This window comes from Morchella sextelata (assembly GCF_020137385.1).
Source record: "Morchella sextelata strain SCLS chromosome Unknown scls_1, whole genome shotgun sequence".
Classification (NCBI taxonomy): domain Eukaryota; kingdom Fungi; phylum Ascomycota; class Pezizomycetes; order Pezizales; family Morchellaceae; genus Morchella; species Morchella sextelata.
Genome location: NW_025408616.1, coordinates 2,343,937 through 2,366,746, shown reverse-complemented (window position 1 = coordinate 2,366,746; position 22,810 = coordinate 2,343,937). Strand labels below are relative to the sequence as shown.

Below are 22,810 nucleotides of genomic sequence, written 5' to 3'. Positions count from 1 at the left end.
ATAAGTACATCCCATCTACTCATGTAAATAAACTCTGCTCCTCCGGCACGGCCACCGGAAGAAGCTCGTTGTCGTGTGACAAATATTTCGAGGTCCCAAGTGGAAATGATTTCGACGACTCTGTTCCGAACCTCGCTTCATACTCTAAAAATGTACTACCTTGTGTTGTGCGCAGCAAGCAACAACAACTAACCTAGGTACGAAACTCCCCCCGTTACACAGGAGGATGTCTGGAAATACGGAGCCGCGTAACATTGAGTCAACGATTTTCCGCAGCAGCGCTTGTTTGTAAATTGGATAGTCTACATGACCCGTATGTACTTGCGTGCTTTACAACATCTGTATCTGTTCTCAAGAAGAGGAGGAGGATGGAGGCCTAGAAGGAGGGAATTCGAAAGCATGTGGAAATTAGAGAGAGGGGTAGGTACCAAATTGCATCATTGTTCACATTCGGTGCAGCATGTTCAAAGTGTGCGAATAAAATTTTCCGCGCCCAACGCTCAACAATTGTGAATATTCTACTCTACCTACTCTATGGAGTAGCCCCGCACAAGCAGGCACGGGGGGAGGAGCGGGGAGGAGGGGAAACAATATCATCACTGAATGACCTAGTGCATCATCGGTCACTGTTGGATTGCTTTTGAAATGAGGTCTGAATATGGGGCCTCATATTAGAGCGATTTGGCCAACGACTTCTGAACCTAAATATTTAGTTCTTGGCGACAGTTTTTGGTGTGTAAATCCCGCCAAGACCTCAAAATTTGAGCTCAAAATTTGAAAAACAGGGATTGGCCAAATCGCTCTATTGAAATGGGAAAAAAAACATAAACGGCGAAAAGAAAATTTTCCCACGATAGCATAGCATAGCATGGCATGGCATGGGGGAAGAAGGAGACTTGTGGAGGCTTGTTTTTTTTTTTTTTTTTTTTTTCGGCAGGTTTGGTTGCGGTTGTGTAAGTCCTTCCTAAAGCCGGTTGTTTGTAGTAGTTTCGTTTACGTTCGTTCGCTTCGTTCCCTTGATTTCAGGTCCGGACTCTTTGGCTCAGGGCCCTTCCCTTACCTTGCCCTTTCTCCACATCGTGTGTTACAAATCAAACAAGCGAAATGTTTGTTCTTTTTTCCCTCGTTTCTTTTCCTTTTGTTTTTTTCTGCCCTCAAAAGAAAAAGAAGGGACAGCAGCGAAATCATTTGCCGGAGTCTCGTTTTTTCCTCTACCCCCTCTTCTCCCCACCTTCCCCTGGATAGCTCTCCCCACTACCCCCTCCGTCTGTCATGTCACGTCAGTTCGCTACCGGAACTTTGTTTACAGTGGAAGTTGGCCTGGTTGGTCGCGGGGTTAGTCGGTGTTGCATGAGGAAACCAAGATGCGTCGTTGGTTCTACTCTAATGGCTCTAAAGTACATATCACCACCAACCAAGCTATCGTTCCCCTCATGTCCATCCTGCATGGAAGAGTTTGAAATTCAGCAGGAGCAGCACATCCTCCACGATATAGCGCAAAAGAGTAGTTTCCAATGTCCCCGTAGATATAGGGTGTGTGTTTCCTCATGTAGGACGCCATCAAAGAGGGCCCTTCCCCACCTTAAGCTTGCGTGTGAGCCTATCCCCAGCGCTGGAGGCTCTGACATGTCCACGATCATTCGTGATATTTTCCCGTGGCATGCAGGGTGTGAAACGTTATCGACATCGTTGCTTGGCAATGAGATAAGCTGCTGGGGTATGTAGTAGCAGAGAACTCAGATTTAAGGTGACCTATGATCTGGCTGCTCTGGGTTGACACCACATGGTAGTGGAGAGGTAGGTGGCTGTCCTACTCCACATACCTACCTGGGCGCACATCATTTCCGGAGAACTGGGACTACAGCTCATGGCTGAGTGCTCATACGATGATATCCTTAGTGGGCCAGTGTTAAGTTCTGTAGCTAGTTAGTTGGGTGCATACCATCAGAACCAGCATCTGGAAGAAAAAGTAACGAAATCAGATATATCTGCATTTTTTCCCCCTCTTCCTTGCCTGTCGGTATGTAGCGCCTGCTGGAGTAATGGACATGTAATGAGTGTATCAGAGTTTTTCCACGGAAGGCATACGTGGTTGACAGACACTGCACTGTGCTGCTGTTACTGTTGCTCCTCAAGATGTTGCCTGATTTGAATTTTTTTACATTTGATACTCACATACAAGACTGCCAAGGTTTCTGGCTTTGCGTCCTCCTCTCCCAGTTCCCCTCTCCTGATGTGATCGGAGACAGGGGGAATCGGACAGACGTCAGATTCAATACTTACTGTCGGGCCGGGTCTCACATACTTTGAGTATCTAAACCTCAACCCCCACCTGTCTTGATCACCCTGCCAGACCAGCCGATTGGGTGTGTTCCGGTCTCTCGTGGCAAGAATCATATTTTATTTTTCCACTTTTTCTATCTGATGGGTTCTGGGTACTGGGTGCTGGCCAAGTTGCACACTCTGTGCTGTGAAGACATGACGCTTATACCTGTATCGTAGATCTCAAAGGGTGGTTATATCACCAGGCGTCAGTCTATCTGTACTCTACTGTCTGTCGATATGATAATGAAACCCATTTGCGGCAACTAACTAACGTAGGGGGTTTATGCACACTATATGATACAGATATCTGTTTCGGAGGTTGTGCTCTCTTGAATGCTAGTAATTCTGCATTTGCTGGATCGCATACAAGAGCTCGTTGGAGCACGGGGTCTGTCTGTCTGTCTGTCTGTCTGTCTGGCTGTCTGTCTGTCTGTCTGTCAGTCTGTATGTCTGTTTTGTCGTGAGACCTAGGTGTTTCTTGTGACCTTGAGATTTCTTTGATGTCCCGAAGTTACCCTCGGGCTTGCGGGTCGGTAGGACCCATCATCTGGTTACTCTAGATCTCTGGGTTGTTGCTGCCGATGATCAATCCCGAACCCGTACGTGCGTCCTTGTCCCCTCAGACCATTTTTTTCCCTCTTCCCTTCCACTTTGCAATTTGGAAGATTCCGTTTCGTTCTTCTGTGCTCTCCTTGGATGCAAGACGTTTCCGTCTCTATTTTCCGAAAAGAAAACTTTCCTATCAACGGAATTCGCTAGCTTCCTCCGAGAAGTGCACTAGACCGCTCTCTAGCTCACTTGGAGCGGTGGACCGTGACGAAAGTGAATCTTTTAGACTCTAGGAGATTTAAACAACGGCTAGCAGCCAATCGGAAGCCACGGGGAGCAGTGTATGTAGGAAATAGTGTAGGAAGCGGCCTTCCATCTCCGGCCTTAGACCTGTCCTACGTGCATTCTAGCCCTTAGGAGCAGGACTACATGTACCCTCTGCCAACCCCAGCTTTACTCTAGAGCATGCAGGCTGTCGAGTAGAGGCCCAAACAAGTCTCGGGTAGGAAGGACGCTTTCTCTCGTCCCTTGCAAAAACACGTTTCTGCTCTAAGACAAGGGCCCGTTGTTTCTGATGCCCGGAAGGGGAAGTGCGCTTGCTATCCATTTGATAGTCGTAGCCGGTCCGCAGCTCAGGGTCCTTATCTTGATTTCGTTTGGACTAGCGCCAAGATCTTCGCTTATGAGGCTCTCAAAAAGCTTGTTTCTCCACAATCCACAGCAGCACCGCAGACTGTATCACGTGGGGGCTGCTTGGTGGGAGCGAGTCCAACAGAGAGAGTGCACCCCCAAGTTCCAACCACACAGGTCCTAGATGGGGGAAGGATTCACAATAGGTCCTAACGATTCCTCAATAATAAAAGCCATAGACAGCTGCATACACAATGATAATGATAATTCGAGTCCAGCGCGTTTAGGTCCTATCTCCTCGGCTCTGTTCTTTGCTGTGTTCCCTGGGCCGGATCCCACATCCACGCATACATGTAGGCATTTCCCCCCAAGCTCTCCAACTGCCGCGACAGTCGATCTCTGAGCGCTCGGGTTGAAGACTCCCTTTTCGCCTTTTCGTGGTGTCGTGAAGTGAGTTGTCTTTTACGCACTTGACAACCCCATAACCCAGTACATAACGCCTCAATGCCGCAGATCTAGATAACAAGGCCTTCTTTCGGCAATCAGCAAAGGGGAAGTACGTCCACAGCGGTTTCAAATTTTTTTTCTCCACATTTCATTTTACACGCCAGATTTGTAACAGCAGCCACTGTGCAGTTTAAAACTCTTTGTGTATGTATGCTGAGTTCTCATATGTAGAGACTCTACGAGTAGAGGATGAGCGCTCATGGAAATATTTTAGGGGGGGGAGGACAAGGCTCGGCGAATTCCATGAGGGAATGTCTTGGGTCCTCTTGGTATTTCTTGGTATTTCTTGGTACTGGGACCCTCCACGCGTCCCTTGGGGGTGAGAAGGGTGGGATGGTGGAGAAATCATATCAATCACCTCGGAAAGTAATGGAAAACATCTCCCGTGTTCCCCGAAAGTTTTGTCTAGTAATAAACATCAGTATCCGTGCCTTCCTTGCCTCTCTCTACTCGGCGTCCGCACAGCCCTCCCCGAAAATATAACGGATATCTCAAAGCACCAGCACCGTACGATCCGGGCGGCCGCGTAGACTGGCTGGGGGGGGGGATGAAAGAGCTGCTGAATCGACTTCTATGTACGGATTGACAGATGGGTGCTGGGCTGACCAGAATCCGATTGGGGGGCTCGTCTGTGGGACGGGATATTTCGTGAACCGATATGGGGGTATCGGAGCCCGACCAAGAAGAGCTGATAGCCGATAATGCTTCTTCTTCTTCTCCTTATTCCTTTTTTTAATTCCCTTGATGCACTACACACCTATCCGAACGTCGTGATCAAGCGTTTTGGCATCCCACCTGACCCAATGGATTGTCGTTCCCCATTGTCGTTCCTTCCTTTCACCCCCATCCATCCCCATCACTGCATGATGATGATCCTACCTATCCTACCTATCCCCCACCCCACAGCTAAAGCCGAATGGAATCCCCACGGAGACTCGTGAGATTATTCGGCGCTAGGCTGGCCAAGATATATTCACGGTACATCTCAATCCTCTTCTTCCCACGGCAAGTTACTCTACCCATCAGGAGAAGTTACGCGTACAACTAGTGCATGCGCACTGCTCTACCAGGCGGTACCCTACATGTCAAGTACCGTAAGCGTGTAGTAATTGTAGTAATTGTAGTACTCGCAACAGGCCTGAAGTACCCGAAAATGTAGCTGCAAGGTTTTGGTGTATTTTTGACTTCTACTCCAATGGTAATTGCAGATTAGGGCTTGCATTTTCGGGTACTTGTTACCTGCTGCGAGTACCAGCCCGCTGCTTACAGCTTTCCTGGGCATCGCCGAGAACTCGTAGACTACCAGCGTGACCCCACCATTATGTCATCCACGATGCTCTCTCTCTCATTGCACCGCCTCCCCAATCAATTCAAAGTCTTGGGCGTCCTCGGAACCTAGCACTGAGGTTCTGAGCCAGAGGTACAAAACCATTACTTGACACTCGGGGAATAATAGAAAGGCACATTGCAGGAAAGCAAGCCTCCTCCACCCCCCCCCCCCCCCCCCCCATTTCCTCTTTGCTACTCACCGCCCTTTTCCCGTAATCACAAACGATATCTCGTCGTCGTCGTCGAAAGCTGTAACCTCCGTCATACACCCTACATACTCATACATACAGAGACCCTTTATTGCGTGTTTCGCGGCCCCACCTCCGTCTCTACTTACACCACGCGTCTAAATCGTTCCCGTCTCCGCCTTTGCTTTCGGCCCCAATCCCCGTCTCCGCCTTCTTCATCTGCTGCTGCTGCTTCTTGGACACTTCCAAACCCCACCTAATCACTACGTATTGAGGCATTATCCCCCGTCCACCTACATCAACCATCCAGCTTCCTTCACTCCATTCAGCCATCAGGTACATCAACCCTTATATCCTTCTGGGCGGTCAAAACATCACTCCCCCCCTCCACTCCCCCCGTTTGAAAATCCGAAGAAGGAAAGCGCCCCTGGCTCTTCGTTTTTTGGCTGGTTGTTCTTGATAGCCGTTGAGACTAAGCTTCTCGGCTATCTTTCTCAGATCGTGCACCCCTTCTTGGAAAGTCATCAGTCATCCAGCAGCTCTCTATTCAGGGAAAAGTAAAAAAGAATCAATTCTATAATTTCTATTAAACAAACGGGGGAGAAAGAGAAAGCAAAAAAGGAAAAGCAACAAGTGACAAGAATAATCATTAGCTGCAACGAGATTTCATTACCAACCCAGGTTTCCTTTTTCTCTTTTGGATGACTTCCCCTCCTAAGCAAGCAGCAGCAGGAGAACTTGTCGAGAAGGACGGAGCTCGCCCAGCTTCCATATCCTGGGCAAACGTCCCTGAAATACCTTCCTCTGAGGGTCGTCGACGTCGTCAATCGTCCTTAGCCTCAAGTACAGGCAGCGGAAGCGTGGGAAGTGTGGGAAGCTTGGGTGGTGTATTACCGAGCGCATCCGGGAGTTCTAGGGCTACTCGCCAGAGATCGCTATCGTCTCCGCCTCCGCCTCCGTTCGTCTAACCCTCCCCCTCACTGGTCATTTTTTTTTACCTCACCTTACCCCCCGCATTCTCCACCCCCACTTAGCATTCCCTTCATTTCCCCTCAGTCATATACCCAATAATCGCGAAGCTATGTCTGCGAGTGACGTCGGACTAACACATATCAACCTGCTCGTGGACAATAGTACCTTTTTGAAACGAGTCTCTTTCGACACCTTCGATAACAAGGATGCCTCTGATTTTTCGCTCACGCTGAAATCAAAGCACAAGGACTATGCCTACACCCGACGATCGCGCACCTTTCTCTGCGGTACAGATCAGAATGATTATTCGGAATTCGCGCTCGAGTGGCTCATCGACGAGCTCGTCGATGATGGCGACGAAATCGTCTGCCTGCGTGTTGTCGATAAGGACAGTAAAATGAGCAGTGATTCTGCACTGCAGGAAAAGCAGTACCGACAAGAAGCCAAGAAGTTGTTGAACCAAATCATAGAGAAGAATGATGAGGACAAGACAATTTCCATCATCTTAGAGTTCGCCGTCGGGAAAGTACACGAGACGATCCAGAAAATGGTACGACCCCCTCTTGCCCCACCACGCAACGTTGCGTTGCGTGACTTGAAATGCTAAAATACTAAACACCCTTTTTTTACTTTCTTTCTTGTAGATTCATATTTATGAGCCTGTGATTTTGATTGTGGGCACTCGTGGTCGTTCACTGGGTGGCCTGCAAGGCCTCCTCCCAGGTTCCGTCTCAAAATACTGTCTCCAGCATTCACCGGTTCCGGTCATCGTCGTGCGACCATCATCAAAACGGGAGAAGAAGAAGGAAAAACGAAAGGCCGATCCCGGTAGAAAGGTCTACCAAGAGATATTGCAAAGCTCGGGTGAATTCATGACACACAACAACCACAGTCATGGTGGTGTCTCTGCGATTTCAGGAATCACAGAGGGCATGTCGAACACGTCGATTAGCTCACTTGGGGAAATCAGCCCGGGGACTCAAATTGACCCAGAAGTGTCCCCCAAAACCTCGACATTTGCTACCTCAGACTCGCCTTCTCCGCAATCGCTCACGCCGAATCTTGAGGCGACACCTATTAGCACACCGACGGAGGAGAAGCAGGAGGGAAGCAAGTGATTGGCGTTAAGATATCATACGATAAGGGTTTTTAGGGTGGCATTCATGGAGTTTTTTTTTTAGTTTTTTTGTTTTTGTTTTACTATTCTTTTTCTTTCCCTCTAAATCAGGAGGACACGGGATAAGTGATATTACATGACTAAAGACTTCCTCTTTCTCGACCACTGTACTGTTTTGTTTTAGTTGCTTTTTTATTATAGCTTTCACACTTTCAATTGTAATTATGAGGACACTGGTTGTTGCATTATGCATTGATTCCCCCAAGAATTTGCTGTAAAATATCATAAATGGAGTTTTGGCAGTTTCATTAGAGCTAGGCGTTGCTTTCTATGATCTGGTTTTTGAATCCTGTACTAACTAGTCGGATCTAATCGGACCGGGATGTCTCAAAACCAGAATATCTGGAGCATAGATAGGTGCAGAGTGAACTGTAATTTGGAGACGAAAGTGCATATGCAACTTTGGCCCGGCGTAAGGACGGAAGCCTTACTCTGTTTTCACCCGCACAGCAACCATTGGCCGTGTCATGTGACCTTGAAGCCTATCATCCTTTTACTTTCTTCATCCCCTCAGCCAAAGCCTGGGTCACACCCCAGTTTAAATCGAAAACCGTCGGAAACTAACCCCGGATATCCCGCAGTGTTAGCCCGGAAACCCCACAATTCAGCCGCTTTTCCCCGTCCAGGGAAAATGCTTATCCCCTCCATACCTTCTCCCTCTCCCATATCCGGCTGTTTTCCCCCAAGAGGCTCAATGATGATGGGACAACGAAACGAAACCGCAAGACCAGACGATAACGGATAGCGGACGGACGGACGATAAATGCAAACAAGCTCAATGCGATGCACTTGACGGTATGATAAGCGAACGAGACCGGAGAGATACGTTGTCTAAATCAGTACGAGGCCCTACTCGTGTGGATCATGCAGGTTATGTTGGGGTACAGAATGAGTATTGATCTGGGTCCCGTGCAAGTTGTGCGGCGGGCCTACCTGGCTAGAGCTATTGGAAAAACGTTTTTGTGAATTGAGGCGTGATTAGGTATGTCACACATTGAGTGTTGTTGTGAATTGGACCCTGAAGCAGGATCTGCGAATGATATTCGAATTAATGCAATATGGGACATATGCGCATAATTGCAATCTGGGGACCTTGTATATTGCATCGAGGCCCGCGGTTACACACTATAATTCCTGCCATGAAGAAGGGAGACTTAATATCAATAGGTCTTTTAAATTATGAAGATCCTCTCCGGGGTGCTTGGTCCGTGCCATTATTTGGATGTTGTATCGATCATAGAACATCACTCGGTATAACCAAGGTCTGGAACTGGCCGGCGGTAATATGAAACTGTGCCACACCGACGGTCCATCAGGTCTTTGTTATTATTTTGGCGCCGAGTATATGTGCCACACTTCCATTTACACATTCAAGCCATAAAAAATTGGCACAAACGAAAGACGCAATGGCGCTTCCTCGTGTGCCACACCGTTTATATAGCCTAAGGATATATGTGGCTCACGTTAGACGCCGGATTAGATCATGCGAAGCTTCAAAGGGGTACTTGAGGGCGGCACCTCATGTCCCACAAAGCTTCTACACCAAATATTGTAGATCTTGGTAAACGCCGGATTTAGATCATGCAAATAACTACATCCTACAATACGGCAAAGACAAGTTTCTCGTCTAAGTAGTGGCACCAACAAGGTGGGTCCTGATGAATGACCTTTGACTTCCTTCTAAAGGGCACGGCGCTTCATAGCAGGGCAGTTGACTTGTTTTCGTAAATAGCTTGACCTCGATCTGATTAATGGACCTTAACGTCCCTTGCGTCGTTGACCTATTGAGTTGAAAGGAAGAAACAGAACCAATGTATGAAAATTTTCGTTAACTCGGAGATTATTTGTCCACATCTCTGCACAGGTAATGTTAGCGTTGATTCTGGAAGCGTGTTTTTGACCAGGTTCTATTCAACGTGGGCTGCTTAGCTTTAGAAACAATATATCCCACAATGCACTCATAGATACATGCAGTATTTGGAATCGGAGGCAGATGGGCCGACGCACTCCGGTGATGTATATTGATTAGAGCGGTGAACCCTTGGTATTGGGAATGCCCGTCCCTCTTTCTAGTCAGGCGATCGTTCGGTACTTGAACAATTGTACCTTTAATAGTTAAATTTCCCGATGGAGGATTCCTTGTATTATAAATGTTTATGGGCAGGTAACACTGCGTGTAATAAGTGGATCTCGCTGGAACAATGTTCATGCTAATTGTGTATGGAGGGTGTGGCAGAGTGGAAAGAATGGGCAGGTTAGAGAGGGGCATTGGACGGGAGGCCACGTTTTAAAAACAGTTGGAAAATAGAAACTAGGCTGAATTTTGGACAATTGAGTTACTCTGGGAATGAGTGCTAGCTAGTATATTAGGGCCTAGAAAGTGCGGAATAATTGCATTTGTAAACCGGGCGAGAGCGAGCATAGACTCCCTGAGTGCAGATGTGAAAACCAGCACAAGCTGATAATATTAGTAGCCTATGATAGCTTCACCAGGGGGCCCTTATTCCCTAGAATATATATAGTTTTTATCTATGCAAACGTTCAGGCACAAGTGTTCAGGGTGCGGGAACGAGTTAGGAAAGAAACGCCCCCACGCAGTAGACATAGAGATATATCAAGCTCGCCGGGCATAATATACGGTCATCATCGCTCCACTACATGTAGTTCATGTTACTATATAGGGATATGACTCCTCTCGTTCCAGGTTTTACCTTAAGGTTATTGGACAGTGCTGGGGCGCATGCTATTGAGAACCTAACACTTAGTCCGGAATTTAATTGAAATATATTTTTTAGGTATAGAACTTCGAACTTTAGGCTAAGCGTGAGCTTTATATATTTAGGATTAGGGTTAGTAATGCAGACGGTTGCTTTATTCATGAGTTATCACTCGGCAAGCGTAATCTAAAAATTTAAGAACGAAGAAGCCACTGTCAAGCTAGACTCAGATTATATAGAGTCTCCTCTTTATATAATTTGCGTGCAACAGCTCCGAATTACATATAGTATTGACGAAATCGGTGTATCACCGAGTGATATCGTATGAACCTATCATTCTGACCATGTTATTTTGCACAAGCCAGCGAAAACAATCAGGCTAGCCTCGCTTTAAAATTATTGAACATGAAGGGCGCTTCTGCATGTGTATATATTTGGCGCAATTTGAATTTATCGCCGTATACGCCACTAAAAACACCATGTGACAGACTACCCAGAAGGAACCAAAGCCGGGAAAACAAATATCCAACGAAAAATAAATAAAAGAAACCAAAAATCTACTCCGCATGAGGCCGCATTGAAACAAGTTATTACTAGAACTTAAAATAGTCAATATAGAAAAAGAGAATAAATGCTAGGCTTTGAAAAAGCAATAAACCAAAGAAGTTTGGGCGTGGCTTTAATAGATACCAGTCTACATGCAAACCTCATGATATGGGGCCCAAATTTTCTCCTTCTTCTTCCCTTTCTTCTTCCCACCTGCACCTGCGCTTACCCCACCAATAGGTTCATCTATCTCAACAAGTATGGTATCTCTATTCCGGACAACAGGTAGTTCTACCTTGCTACCCGCTGTCATTTTCCCGCACTTTTTGCAGGGGGCGGAATATATAGTTATGTAGGTCGTGAGCATTTCCTATAGTATGATTAGATAATGCACTCAGTTCATAGGACATGGGGCAAGACATACCAGAAGGAGCTGGAGATTCCCAGCATTTGGCCTCGTAGTGATGCTACGGAGAATGGAGGTGTATAAATGGGGCGTTGCTTGCTCGGGCTTTTTCGCATTGGTCACAGAAGACACGATAAATCGTCTTGCGGCCGAAGATGGGTCCGTAATATCATGTGTCGGCGAAGATGACGGGATGTCGATAGTGAATAGTAGGTCTGCCGGCGATGGTAGTGTAATCTATAAAGTGCTCGGGGCTTAGAAATCAAATAAGTATGCATAATTTGAGGTTAAATTACCTTGACCGTCCTTCCTGAGTCCTTCACCTCGATATCAATCTTCAGCCCGGCGTCGTTTCCCTTAAATGCCTCGAGTAACCCGTCGACGTCCTCCTCTTTTGTATCTTCCACGACCTCTTCTTCCTCAACCTCTTCTTCGTCGCCTTCCTTCATCTCCGTGTCCTCGTCTTTCTTTTTCGCCTCTTCGATGGCTTCTTCTTCTTCTCCATCGTCTGGATAGAACATGTCGTAGACCGACACAGCTTGAATCCCCTGAGGGTTTTTTACTCGCGACTGGTTGGCATGTTCGAAGACGCCTGCTGAATCGACGAATAGTTTATTGAATGCGAGAACTTCTTCGGACGCGCCTCGGGCGCGGGTCGAAAGATCTTCATATAGTTCTGCGGCTGTGAGCACCGAGGTCAGTGACTGTTACTTTGTCGCAAGGTAATATGCACTATTGATCTGATCATATTTCTAGGATTAAAGATTGTGGGGTAGTTAATCGAGTCGGAGACGGGAAGAGGGGGGTCGGCTCACGGGAAGGATGGCTCGTCGACAACGGCAACGTCAACCGCGGGATCACGGTGCGAAGGCTAATCAACTACATGCCCATGAAGTGTTAGCTCCGCAGGGTACGAAATTTTTTTTGTTCCTATTTTTTTACGGAGAACGCGGGAGAGGGGACGAGATTGGATACGAACCTTGGAATGGAGATCATCAAGACGCTTCAGCGCGTCTACTAATTTCTCGTCTGTCCATTCCCCAGATTCTTGACTCTGTTGGTTTTGGTTCGGATGCTGGTTTTTCTGGGGGTTCTTCTTCTGTTGGAGCTGCTGTTGTTGCTGCTGAGCTTGTTGTTGCTGGACTAGGGTAGGAACTGCGATGTTTACAGGTGGCTTCGACATTATATTACTGTTGTTTTGTGTTGGGGGCGACGCGGATATGAATGCAGATCAGGTAGAAATTCCTTGAACTGGTGGCAGAGCTCTGAGTTAGCGGCGGGAGGGAGGGTTGGTGGGATGTTGTTCCTGGATCCTTGGCAGTCACCCGAAGATACCGATTGACGTGTCTTGCAACTATGGTGCGCACATTCTTAAAGGTGATATGGCGGCATACGGAAGTGGAACAATTGTGGCTGCAATAGGGCCTCATGGGCCAATAAGAGGGCCCATTTCTAGTCATTCTGCTGCATTACTGCCACGGATCAGTCAGGTTTGCTTTTCTGGGGGTATAAATGGGTATAATACTGTTCCACTTTGTTCAGTCTTGGCGCATTTTACATACAAAAATACGCAATTTCAACTTCCTAAGGCTTTACAACCCAGACAGATATTAAAATTCTGGAAAAATAGAACGAAAGTTCATCACTATTACTATACTTCTATTTTTCCACTTTTTTGATATCGTTTTTGGTGGTGAAGTTATAAGCGATTGACTTTCCGTCACTTTGGGTTACCTTTAAGAGTGGGCGCACCATACATGCTTTATAGAAAGGGGTGAATGCGATTGGGGATCGTATTGACGATATATTTAGGGGTCTCTGCTACAATATCTTATCGAATATCAATTAGGCCTGTGCATTGTAACTTTTCGTTTAACTTTCACGGTTGTTGGTATATAATAAAACCCTAACCCTTTCCAGTGCTCAGAACGACAACCACTATGAAATGGTAGCAATTGCGTTTACGGTCGTGGTATTTATGTAAAAGCATTGATAATTATCCGAAGATCAAAATATTCGTGTAATCATTCCCCAGTCCATTGAGGCTTCTTCTTCTCAGCAAAAGCGGTCATGCCTGATCATTGATACTGTTAGTAGTTGATCCTGGGGAAATCATACGAAGTCATCTTACCAATCTTCTGGTCTCTTGTGGCAAACAGAGACTGGAACACCCTCCTCTCAAACTTGACTCCCTCACTTAATCCGTTTTCCATGCTCTGGTTAACTACTTCCTTTGCTGCCTTTACTGCTAGTCTCCCGTAGCTTGCAATAGTCTCCGCGGTGTCCAAGGCACCCTCCACACACGCCTCTGGGGTTTCAAACACCCTCGCGGCAAGGCCCCAACGTTCAGCCTCCTCTGCAGAGAAGTTCTTTCCTGTAAGAATAATTTCCATAGCTTTCGCCTTCCCAATTGCCCATGTAAGCCTCTGAGAACCACCGGCACCGGGGATGACGCCGAGCTTGATCTCCGGCTGTCCAAATGTGGCCTTGGGACCACAATAAAGGATATCTGCCATCATGGCGAGCTCACAGCCTCCACCGAGAGCGTATCCATTGACAGCAGCAATAATGGGAATGCTGATCTGGGTGAGCTCGGACCAATTCTTGATGAAGTCGTTTCCGAAAGCACTGGCAAAATTGAGATCTTTCATCTCTTTAATATCAGCACCAGCAGCAAAGGCCTTTTCACTACCAGTGATAACAACGGCGCCGGCTTCTTTTGAAGCCTCGAAGGCTCTGAGAGCAGCATTGAGCTCGGTCATGAGAGGAGTAGAGAGGGCATTCAAGGCCTTTGGGCGGTTGAGTGTGACTGGGAATTGCTTAGTAACAGCTCATTGATTATTAGGATGGGATTATTTACTCTGGCCAACTCCTGGCCTGGGAGTAGAGACTAGGATATGTTCATAACTAGCTTCTGCTGGACTAGACATTTGACGAACGGTCACAATACGAGGAATGGTAAATCGAAGAGTAGAAACAGGCCTGAGGGAGCGAGCGAACATGATGGTGCTAAGGTATAAAAAGTGGGGATTGATAGTAGAAAAGGAAAGGTATCAATTTCGGGGTACCACTCGTAAATGTGAGGAGGTGGGAGTGGTGCATATACATTTTCATGGCATCGGCGTCGGTACAAATACTAGTGACGTTACTGCAAGTGAACTCCCGTGACTCGGCGGACGCTGCGGGGAACCGTAGAAAGCCGAGGGAGGAAAGGATAGAGCTTATTAACTACATGTACCGCAGTGCCTTCTCTAGAGCAAGACCCTGGTGTTTGGTTGCTGGGCAATATTGATTGCGTCACAAAGCTATTGCGGGACGGGAATGATACATTATGACAATGAACACAATACCCTTGTTTTCCTGGAACAGGGCTTTGCAGCTTTTATGTCTCTGAAGACGTTGCCTCCCACAAGACACAGGACAAGACCTGTTCCACCTAAAATTGCTTTCCCGACATTCTTTACCTACAGCCTCGTCGCTCTTTTCCTTCCTTCACAAAGAACATCAAACGGAAAACAATACAGAATTCATATCATTATGGACTCGCAACCCCCTGACAGTGCGTTCCCGGCTGCCTTCAGTGCCCATACATCACGTATCACGAGGGTCTGTATCCCCTGAAGCTCATCCTTTTCGGTCAATGATGCTAACGTGGCGACATCGCGACGTAGGCGTACCAAACATATCTAGACAAAGCAACTCCGTTTGTAACCTACAGATGGGCTGGAACGATCTTTTTACTACTGGTCTTTATGGCGAGAATTTTGGTGGCTCAGGGGTGGTATATTGGTAATCCAACCTTTCCCTCGCCTTCTCCATTTGTCGCATCTCATATTCAATTCTATAAACTCCCACCGCTGCAATAACTCGCTAGGAATTTTGCTAATATGCTAAATAGTTTGCTACTCACTCGGGATCTACCTCCTGAATCTCTTTCTCGCTTTCCTAACCCCTAAATTCGACCCTTCACTCGAACAAGATGAAGAGCTCGAGTCTGGTGGGCCAAGCGCTCTCCCGACTAAACAAGACGAGGAGTTCAGGCCCTTCATTCGCCGTCTCCCAGAGTTCAAATTTTGGCATTCGGCGACTAGAGCTATTGCGATCGGATTCTTTTGCACCTGGTTTAGCGTGTTTGACATCCCAGTGTTTTGGCCTGTATTGGTCATCTACTGGTTTGTTCTGTTTGCGCTCACAAGTAAGTTCTGATACCTGGGAATCACGGTTGTTTATTGAGGGTAGTGGCTGATACCTTGTAGTGAGGAGGCAAATCCAGCACATGATCAAGTACCGCTACATTCCTTTCAGTCTTGGAAAGACTCGGTACTCTAGATCTTAAGAGACGCACGTATTCACACGACGAAACGGCATTTAGGGTTGTAATTTGTATGTTTTAGGAATGGTAGGGAATGGCGGGAAAAGGTGTTTGGAAAAGGCGTTTGGCTACTAGGCCACACTTTGTTCGAAAGCCATTATCAACCTATTAGTATCCTTGAGGGACAATAATGGGAAGTGGCGTATATCTAAATATGCTTATAATGTTTACTGGGATCGTGGGAGCTTATCTGTCCCAGTCTATTGTTTTATTTCTATATTCATGCATGTCTTGAGAAACAAACTGTCTGAACTTATTGATATTAGCTATGAACATGATAGAGGGCCTTATCTTATTTATCTTCATTGCCGTTCCGTTTGGAATTGGCTTTTCTTGGTGGGAATGTAATTGAAATGGGGATGGGTATGGGATAGGATGGAAACATGACTCTCGGATCTTGCGGGGCTGTATCTGGTGACAAAATATCGTGGATGAGCGAAACTCAGCAAATACGTAGTATCATATGTGCAATAAACCGGATTAGACCTTAACGGCTTCCATCATAGAGTAGGTACTCTACACATCACAGCGAGAAAGATCGCCCCCATACTTAATTGTCGATCGATCTGGTAAATGTCTTAGTCAAACACTACAGTAATAAGATCTACAACGTTTTCCATTAGATCCATGCCGGTATGAATTAGTAGGCTATGGTAACCCAATCCAATGAGATGCCCACACTGTTCCCTTAGATCTCGGTCATGAATTTATTTTTAGCCAAACGGAGTTCCTGTCGGACGAAGATGCAGGTTTCCTCCCCCGGCTGCTAAAGATCGAGGTGCAGTAAGTTCGGGCTTCAAGTTCGGTTTTTCGAACCTGCATTGGCTGCATGGCATTTACTTACCAGTAAGTAGGGCAAGTCGTTAGAGCCAGTGATTGCCAGTATGGTATGAGTCTGTTTCGCAGTCTACGGGTAAGCATGTAAGATGGCTTCGGTAGTTAACCGGCGTCGCGTCGGGGATCATTTGATATCGGCCTCCATCTTTAAAGAAATACCACGCAAGCATGACGATAATATAAAGCCCTTTGCTGACTGCGATTCATAGTTATAATATGTAGATGCCGTTAGAAAGCACAACGGGCCGAATGCCTCCCACTTCGGATAAGCTTCAATGATCGTGTGCGCGCGTGTGTGTGTGTATGGACATTTTTGTACCCCGAGATTCGAATTGTGCAGACATTTATTTCCGACGGATGGTTCCTTTAAGATCTGGGAAGTCACCAAGTATCGGCAGGTACCCGTTTCCCCTCACTAGCCTTATTACCCCCCACAAAGATTACTCCGATTGGATGCTGGAGCTTCCTTGTAACCTGTCAGTAAAATCAGACTTTGGAGGTACAATACATGTCGTACGTATATGATCGTATTGGCTTATTCAGTCAAGCAGGGTGTGTCCGTTAATAGTAGCATTTCAACTACTCTACATATCAGGACGAAGAAAGCTGGTAAAAATAGGACTAGATCTATAGTAGAGAGTGGACCTATAGTACATATATGACATGCGGCGATCTGGCACTTCTGGCATTTTATGGCGGGGTCGAGTTTCCCGGCACTCGTGCAGGCAGATTAAAGGTCAATGAGATTCCCAAATTACCATTCATTTGCGCAAAACCCATTTGAGCTTTCTTTTCTTCTTTTTCCCTTTCCAGAAGATTGCACAATATGAAGGCTCGACATGTCAACAATAGTACCCGTAACTTGTAAAGCTGATTAGGGATCGCCGGGATAGGACCCCATGGTCTTTTGCTCTGCCCCTTGGCTGTAAACTGCCTATTAATGTCGATACCTTGGACGGATGAACAACACAGCGAAACATCATGATTATCGCCATCAACGTCACGAATCAGCAATCCTTGCTTGCAAGAGACTCCTAGTCCAATGTATTTGAAGGACTTTATGTACCTACATCCTCTAGGAAAGTTATGGAGAGTAGGGTACATGTAGGTACAACACATGTGCTTATGATACGTGCATAGCTATTTTTTTTATCAAACAGAGGGGAGACGTGTATCTATGATAAGCATAGACAGGAATGCAAGAATAAAGAAAGAAACTCAATGAGCGACCGTTGTGCTTACCTACATGTAGCCCTCGTGAGCTTGTCTTGTATGCACAGCCGATTCCAAAGTGGGATCAGAAGCTTCCAATCCCCCATATTCCTTCTCCGCCCGGCAGGCAATCAGCAATCAGCAATCAGCAATCAGCAGCAGTATCCCGAGACTGGAAGTGAAGAAAACAAATAGATCACCACTTCCATTCCCTTACGAGTTGTGGCTTGACAATCGATCACTTATCACTCTACAGTTGAAGTTGCGTCGACTGCGGCGTTAAAAAGGCCCTCGATCGCTCCTCTCCTGAAATAACCACCACTACATACATTGACCCCGGCACCCTGGTCCGCTTGACACCTCCATGATAACATCGTTCCTCATCTTACTTGCTTGCATCCTTTTGCTTTTACTCTTCTCTTATTCTTTCTCTCTTCCTTTCCTTTCCTCTCCTCTCTCCCCTTCTCTTCTCCAACCAACATCAGTTATCTGCTCTGCAATCTCCTATAACCTCATTCAGGTTATTTACCCTCGACCTTCTACCGGCTCCTCTTTCCTTAGATCCAGCTCCCGATTAAACAACATTTAAAATGCCACTCTGCGGCTCAAACAAGGTTGCGAGTTCTATTCCTTCGCTTCTCACTTTCATTCGCCCGTTCTGTTCTACGTAACAGGCGGGTTCAGGTCATAATTTGCTAACAGTAGACCCTTTTCGCGTATATAGACGACCCAGCGGAAGATTGTACTATTAGGTATGCGGAAAAACCCTTTCTTGTCTTAAGGATTAGACACTGACAACGATATAGGAGATGGTGCCTGTGGAAAGACCTCATTACTGAACGTATTTACAAGAGGGTGCGTTATTCTCTATGCAAAGGGATATGGGGCGACTCGTGGAATCGGGAACTAAGTGTTAATGATATGGACGAACATTAGATACTTCCCGCAAGTCTACGAACCCACAGTTTTCGAGAACTATGTTCACGGTAATTATATATACACGCCCAAGGTTCAAGGGACCAGCTTCGCTAATATTCTCACGTGTAGATATCTATGTTGACAATACACATATCGAGCTTTCACTCTGGGACACGGCCGGTCAGGAGGAATTCGACAGACTGCGATCACTCTCATATAGCGACACCCACACCATTATGCTCTGCTTCAGCGTAGACTCCCGCGACTCACTCGAGAACGTCGAATCGAAATGGGTCGGCGAAATTGCGGACCAATGCCAGGGTGTCAAGCTGGTACTGGTTGCGTTAAAGTGTGATTTGAGAGAGGCTGGGGATGGCGATGGCCCGGAGAAGAATGTTCCCGGAGGATTCATTCAATACCCGGAGGGACTTGCTGTTGCTGAGAGGATAAAGGCATTGCGTTACCTTGGTAGGGATTTCCGTGGGGCAGGAAATTATTGTTTTTCAAGGGCAGTGTTTGTTCAGAGCGCCAGGCTAACTCGTTTCGGTGATTAGAATGCTCCGCCAAAATGAATCGTGGGGTCAATGAAGCGTTCACGGAGGCCGCCAGAGTTGCATTGAGCGCAAACGCAAAGGGCAGCAAAGATTCACGGGCATCGGGATGTGTTATACAGTAAATAATCAACATTTAGTATCGACACGAAAATCACCCTAGTAAATCGAAAGGAATTGGGCACAATTTTCTTTCGAGGCCGGAATTGGAAATAGCGGATCGATGGAGTTCAGGACGAGCGATGAGGGCTATGGCAGCTTCATCTAAGGGTGGTTTTATCGTTACAGTTTTGGTCTACTTTTTGGTCGGTTTTGTTCATTATTAACTTTGCTAGCGCTTATTTGTTTGCTTGCGCTGCTATTTTTCCGACTTGTTTTTGGTTTGGTGAAATCTTGGTGTTCTGTTCTTTTCGGAGCGTTCGATGATACTATGTACAGTATTAGTATTAGTTTATTTTATTTTCTCTTTTGTCAGTGCTATTGTTTTGTTCGGGGAGGGAAGGAAGCCCAACATTCAGTTTATTCGTGCTAGTTTTCTGTGTTTCCGAATAATGGGTAGCACTATTGTCGATGTTTTGTATCTACAGTACAATACAGTACGCAAAAGTATGAATTGGCCAAAATATTGCGGTTATACACAATATCTTGAAATATCAGACTAGTAGCATCCAGTTCTGAGAAATTCAGTACTGTACCGTAGGGGTTCTATTTTAGTGACCTCATTGTTGTACGTATTGAAATTTATTCCGCCTGTCTCTTCCATCCTTCTCATCATAACGCTAGTACCACAACCATCTACACTCATTCACGTCCCCACAAAGATTCAAACCACGATCTGTCAACCATTTCAGCTCCAGTTATATCACTCACTGGTCTCTTTTTCTTTTCTTTTTTTCTTCAAACCTTGGGACGGATTGCTCACTGACATCTTGCCTATTTAGAGAATGTATTTTCTACCTAGTGTTGAATACTTCATCCCAGCATTTGCGTTGATAGGCATGCTATGTAACCTTCTCTGCCTGATCGCAAGTAAGTATTATGTACCAGCTATCTTTCATCACTCATCCAAAGTTTAATGGTTCTTAGCATTCTTTCTCGTCTGCTTGATGATCCGGAGAATCCTCAGATACTTCGGACTAATGATTGATTTTGAAGCGCTAAGGGATTAGGGGATTACGGGCATAGAGGAGGAGTAGGAGGAGGAAGGAGGGGGAGGAGGAGCCACAGGCTTTCTAAGGGGTTATTAAGGTCTTTCGATTTGAATTCTGAGAGTAGCTACATACAGGGTGTATCTCACTTAGACTATCGACCTTACGAATGCTATCTTGATAATTGATTTTTTTTTTTGTGCTACTGCTTGATGATGAAAACGATAGCATACGAGCGAGACGTTTAGTACCTAATTAAGGTGAGTATAGTAGGTATCGGATGAACCTGCATTAAGAAGCGTGCCATACATGAGGGGCTCACGTGGCAGTCACATACATAGGGGTAGTATGCACGGGGGTGTCTCGGAGACATGCCATAATTTAAAGTAGCGATAGGTTTGAAAGAACATACATACATACATAACATTGGGATCTTCAAATCAATAATGAAGATGGCTGAACAAGCCTATTCGACAACAGAGTAACAACGGCTTATCAACGCAGTGGGTGTGTCAGTGATCACCAGGGCAAATGATGCTCGTTCTGTTGGGGGTTGATAATTAGGTGGACATCCAATCGATCCCGAGCTGCCTAGGTACGTCCTTTTCTAAACACTAGGAACTACATAAAATGTTTCTCCGTGCCGTAAGACAAGCTTGGACTCAGGGGTAGGCAGCCAAGATACCGAGTGATAAACCATGACGTGTTCCTCGTTGTGATGCTTGGATGCCTAGGGCCTTGATGCCTATATAAACCTCGCGAAAAAAAAAAAATGAGAGAAAATATTCGCATGTATTTATGTAGTTGTATGTATTTAGATTGTAACTACGTAGAAGAAATAAATTTCGGTGCGAAGTGCAATATATACATATGCAGGTACCTGTCTGCGCCCCACATAAAAGCTCTGCGGAGGGAAGGGACCTCTGAGACATAGGGCTGAACAGTTACTGACTCCTAAATAAACTTTTGTAGAACTGATCTTATGTCTATGACATACGTGCGCGCAGCATTGTTCACAGTATAGCCATGCGAACAGGAGCGTTACTTGCCAGGGTGGTGTTTAACTTATGTGTAAAGGCACCTAACGCTTACAGGGGCTGAATGTCAATTTCACGAGATTATAAGGCAAAGTAGGGACCATATTCTGGTCAGTGCAAAGCCATCATGAAGAACGTGAAGTGTAGATCGCTGGACGAGTACGAATGAATGAGCTCATTATCCTGCTACCTAATCTAGCTACTGCGCACAAAGAGTCCTTCCTTCATTCCTTCTTTCCTTCCATGGGCGCAGCTCTGCTAGATCTGCCTGCCTAGGCATAACTGTATTCTAATAACGAACATGAACTATATATGTGTGACAGTGAATTGATGATCGACGGACCTGCCCATCTCCTAATTTCAATAGTATTGTAGAAGAAAGTGCGCAGGCGGTAAACATGTGTTCCATCTTCTGCTCGCCTGGAGGATGATAATCTCCTGGATACAGCTTACGCGCCGCCACTTAGACCCGCGCCAGCCGGCCAGTACCCCTTTAACAGATGCATAAATCTCTGTATTGTAGGCCCTGGTAAGTACAGTTGCCTAGCTTGTTGCGTCCACAGACATACTGTGGGTGGGGTTCCAATTAGCTCCCTCAAGATAGAGATAGCTTGAGGAAATCACTCTTGTAATTCCCAGGAGAATTCCATATCGAAATTCCAGCAAATCGTAAAGCTTCAATACCGGCTTGTAGTGTTGAATTAACGGGAGATTTGATAAGTTGCCTGGGAGATATGTTTAGTTAGTAGTATATGTCTGGCAACGGTGTACCTACTTACTGGTTAGCCATAGATTCTCCGTGATTAAGCTTGAACGGGTTGGCAGTTCTATTCACTTCTCCCCCTTTCTCACCTCCACATTTTGTTGAGTGTTACAGTCTGTTGCCTGGAAGGCGTGCAATTAACACAATCATGCCAAACAAAGTAATATTCAACAAGGCCCAAAGTGCGCCTTCACGGACTGAGTGTCTTCCTGTTTCGAAAGACTAGTGAGTTGATGTCGCTTGATGAGTCAATCAATGAACGATTACTATGTATATATGTATAATAATCCTTCTTGTGCACCTGCTGCATTCAGCGATTTTCCAGAAAGCCTTGGAGAAGTTCCTTCACCGGAGATTTCTCTGGTGTAACTGCTGCCTTGCATGTTTGACCAGGTTCCTGGGGCTGGGACGATGTGAATCTAGTCCAACGTCGTGCATCCGTCCATCGGCTACTTCCGAAGCCCAGCCCCCCTGGCTTCACATTCAGTCTATGTAGTTCCAGGTTAGATCTGTAGAGTACCTACATGTATCTCTGGTTTAAGGAAAAATTGCTTACAGTTATTCGAGGACTCATTATATCAAATAACGCACCAAGTCGTCAATCAGTTATGGTCTCGACTCCGGAC

General features: G+C 46.1%; 5 protein-coding genes across 5 annotated transcripts; 3 read left to right on the top strand and 2 right to left on the bottom strand.

Annotated features, from left to right (window-relative positions):
- Window positions 1-6,609: 6,609 nt before the first annotated feature.
- H6S33_000602 (uncharacterized protein) lies at window positions 6,610-7,618 on the top strand (the record flags this gene model as incomplete). Its single annotated transcript, XM_044831998.1, has 2 exons — window positions 6,610-7,050; window positions 7,145-7,618. 2 exons carry the CDS (start codon window positions 6,610-6,612, stop codon window positions 7,616-7,618), a joined length of 915 nt encoding a protein of 304 aa, XP_044700161.1.
- Window positions 7,619-11,088: 3,470 nt separating this feature from the next.
- H6S33_000601 (uncharacterized protein) lies at window positions 11,089-12,529 on the bottom strand (the record flags this gene model as incomplete). Its single annotated transcript, XM_044831997.1, has 5 exons — window positions 11,089-11,310; window positions 11,365-11,583; window positions 11,643-12,028; window positions 12,162-12,225; window positions 12,326-12,529. The coding sequence occupies 5 exons, from the start codon at window positions 12,527-12,529 to the stop codon at window positions 11,089-11,091; spliced, it is 1,095 nt and encodes a 364-aa protein (XP_044700160.1).
- Window positions 12,530-13,370: 841 nt separating this feature from the next.
- On the bottom strand, window positions 13,371-14,348 carry H6S33_000600 (uncharacterized protein; the record flags this gene model as incomplete). The annotated part of the gene is made up of 3 exons (XM_044831996.1): window positions 13,371-13,420; window positions 13,478-14,155; window positions 14,207-14,348. The coding sequence occupies 3 exons, from the start codon at window positions 14,346-14,348 to the stop codon at window positions 13,371-13,373; spliced, it is 870 nt and encodes a 289-aa protein (XP_044700159.1).
- Window positions 14,349-14,883: 535 nt separating this feature from the next.
- Window positions 14,884-15,682, top strand: H6S33_000599 (uncharacterized protein; the record flags this gene model as incomplete). The annotated part of the gene is made up of 4 exons (XM_044831993.1): window positions 14,884-14,952; window positions 15,018-15,135; window positions 15,245-15,541; window positions 15,603-15,682. 4 exons carry the CDS (start codon window positions 14,884-14,886, stop codon window positions 15,680-15,682), a joined length of 564 nt encoding a protein of 187 aa, XP_044700158.1.
- Window positions 15,683-18,357: 2,675 nt separating this feature from the next.
- On the top strand, window positions 18,358-19,361 carry H6S33_000598 (uncharacterized protein; the record flags this gene model as incomplete). Its single annotated transcript, XM_044831992.1, has 6 exons — window positions 18,358-18,381; window positions 18,492-18,519; window positions 18,574-18,622; window positions 18,704-18,753; window positions 18,815-19,153; window positions 19,240-19,361. 6 exons carry the CDS (start codon window positions 18,358-18,360, stop codon window positions 19,359-19,361), a joined length of 612 nt encoding a protein of 203 aa, XP_044700157.1.
- Window positions 19,362-22,810: the final 3,449 nt, after the last annotated feature.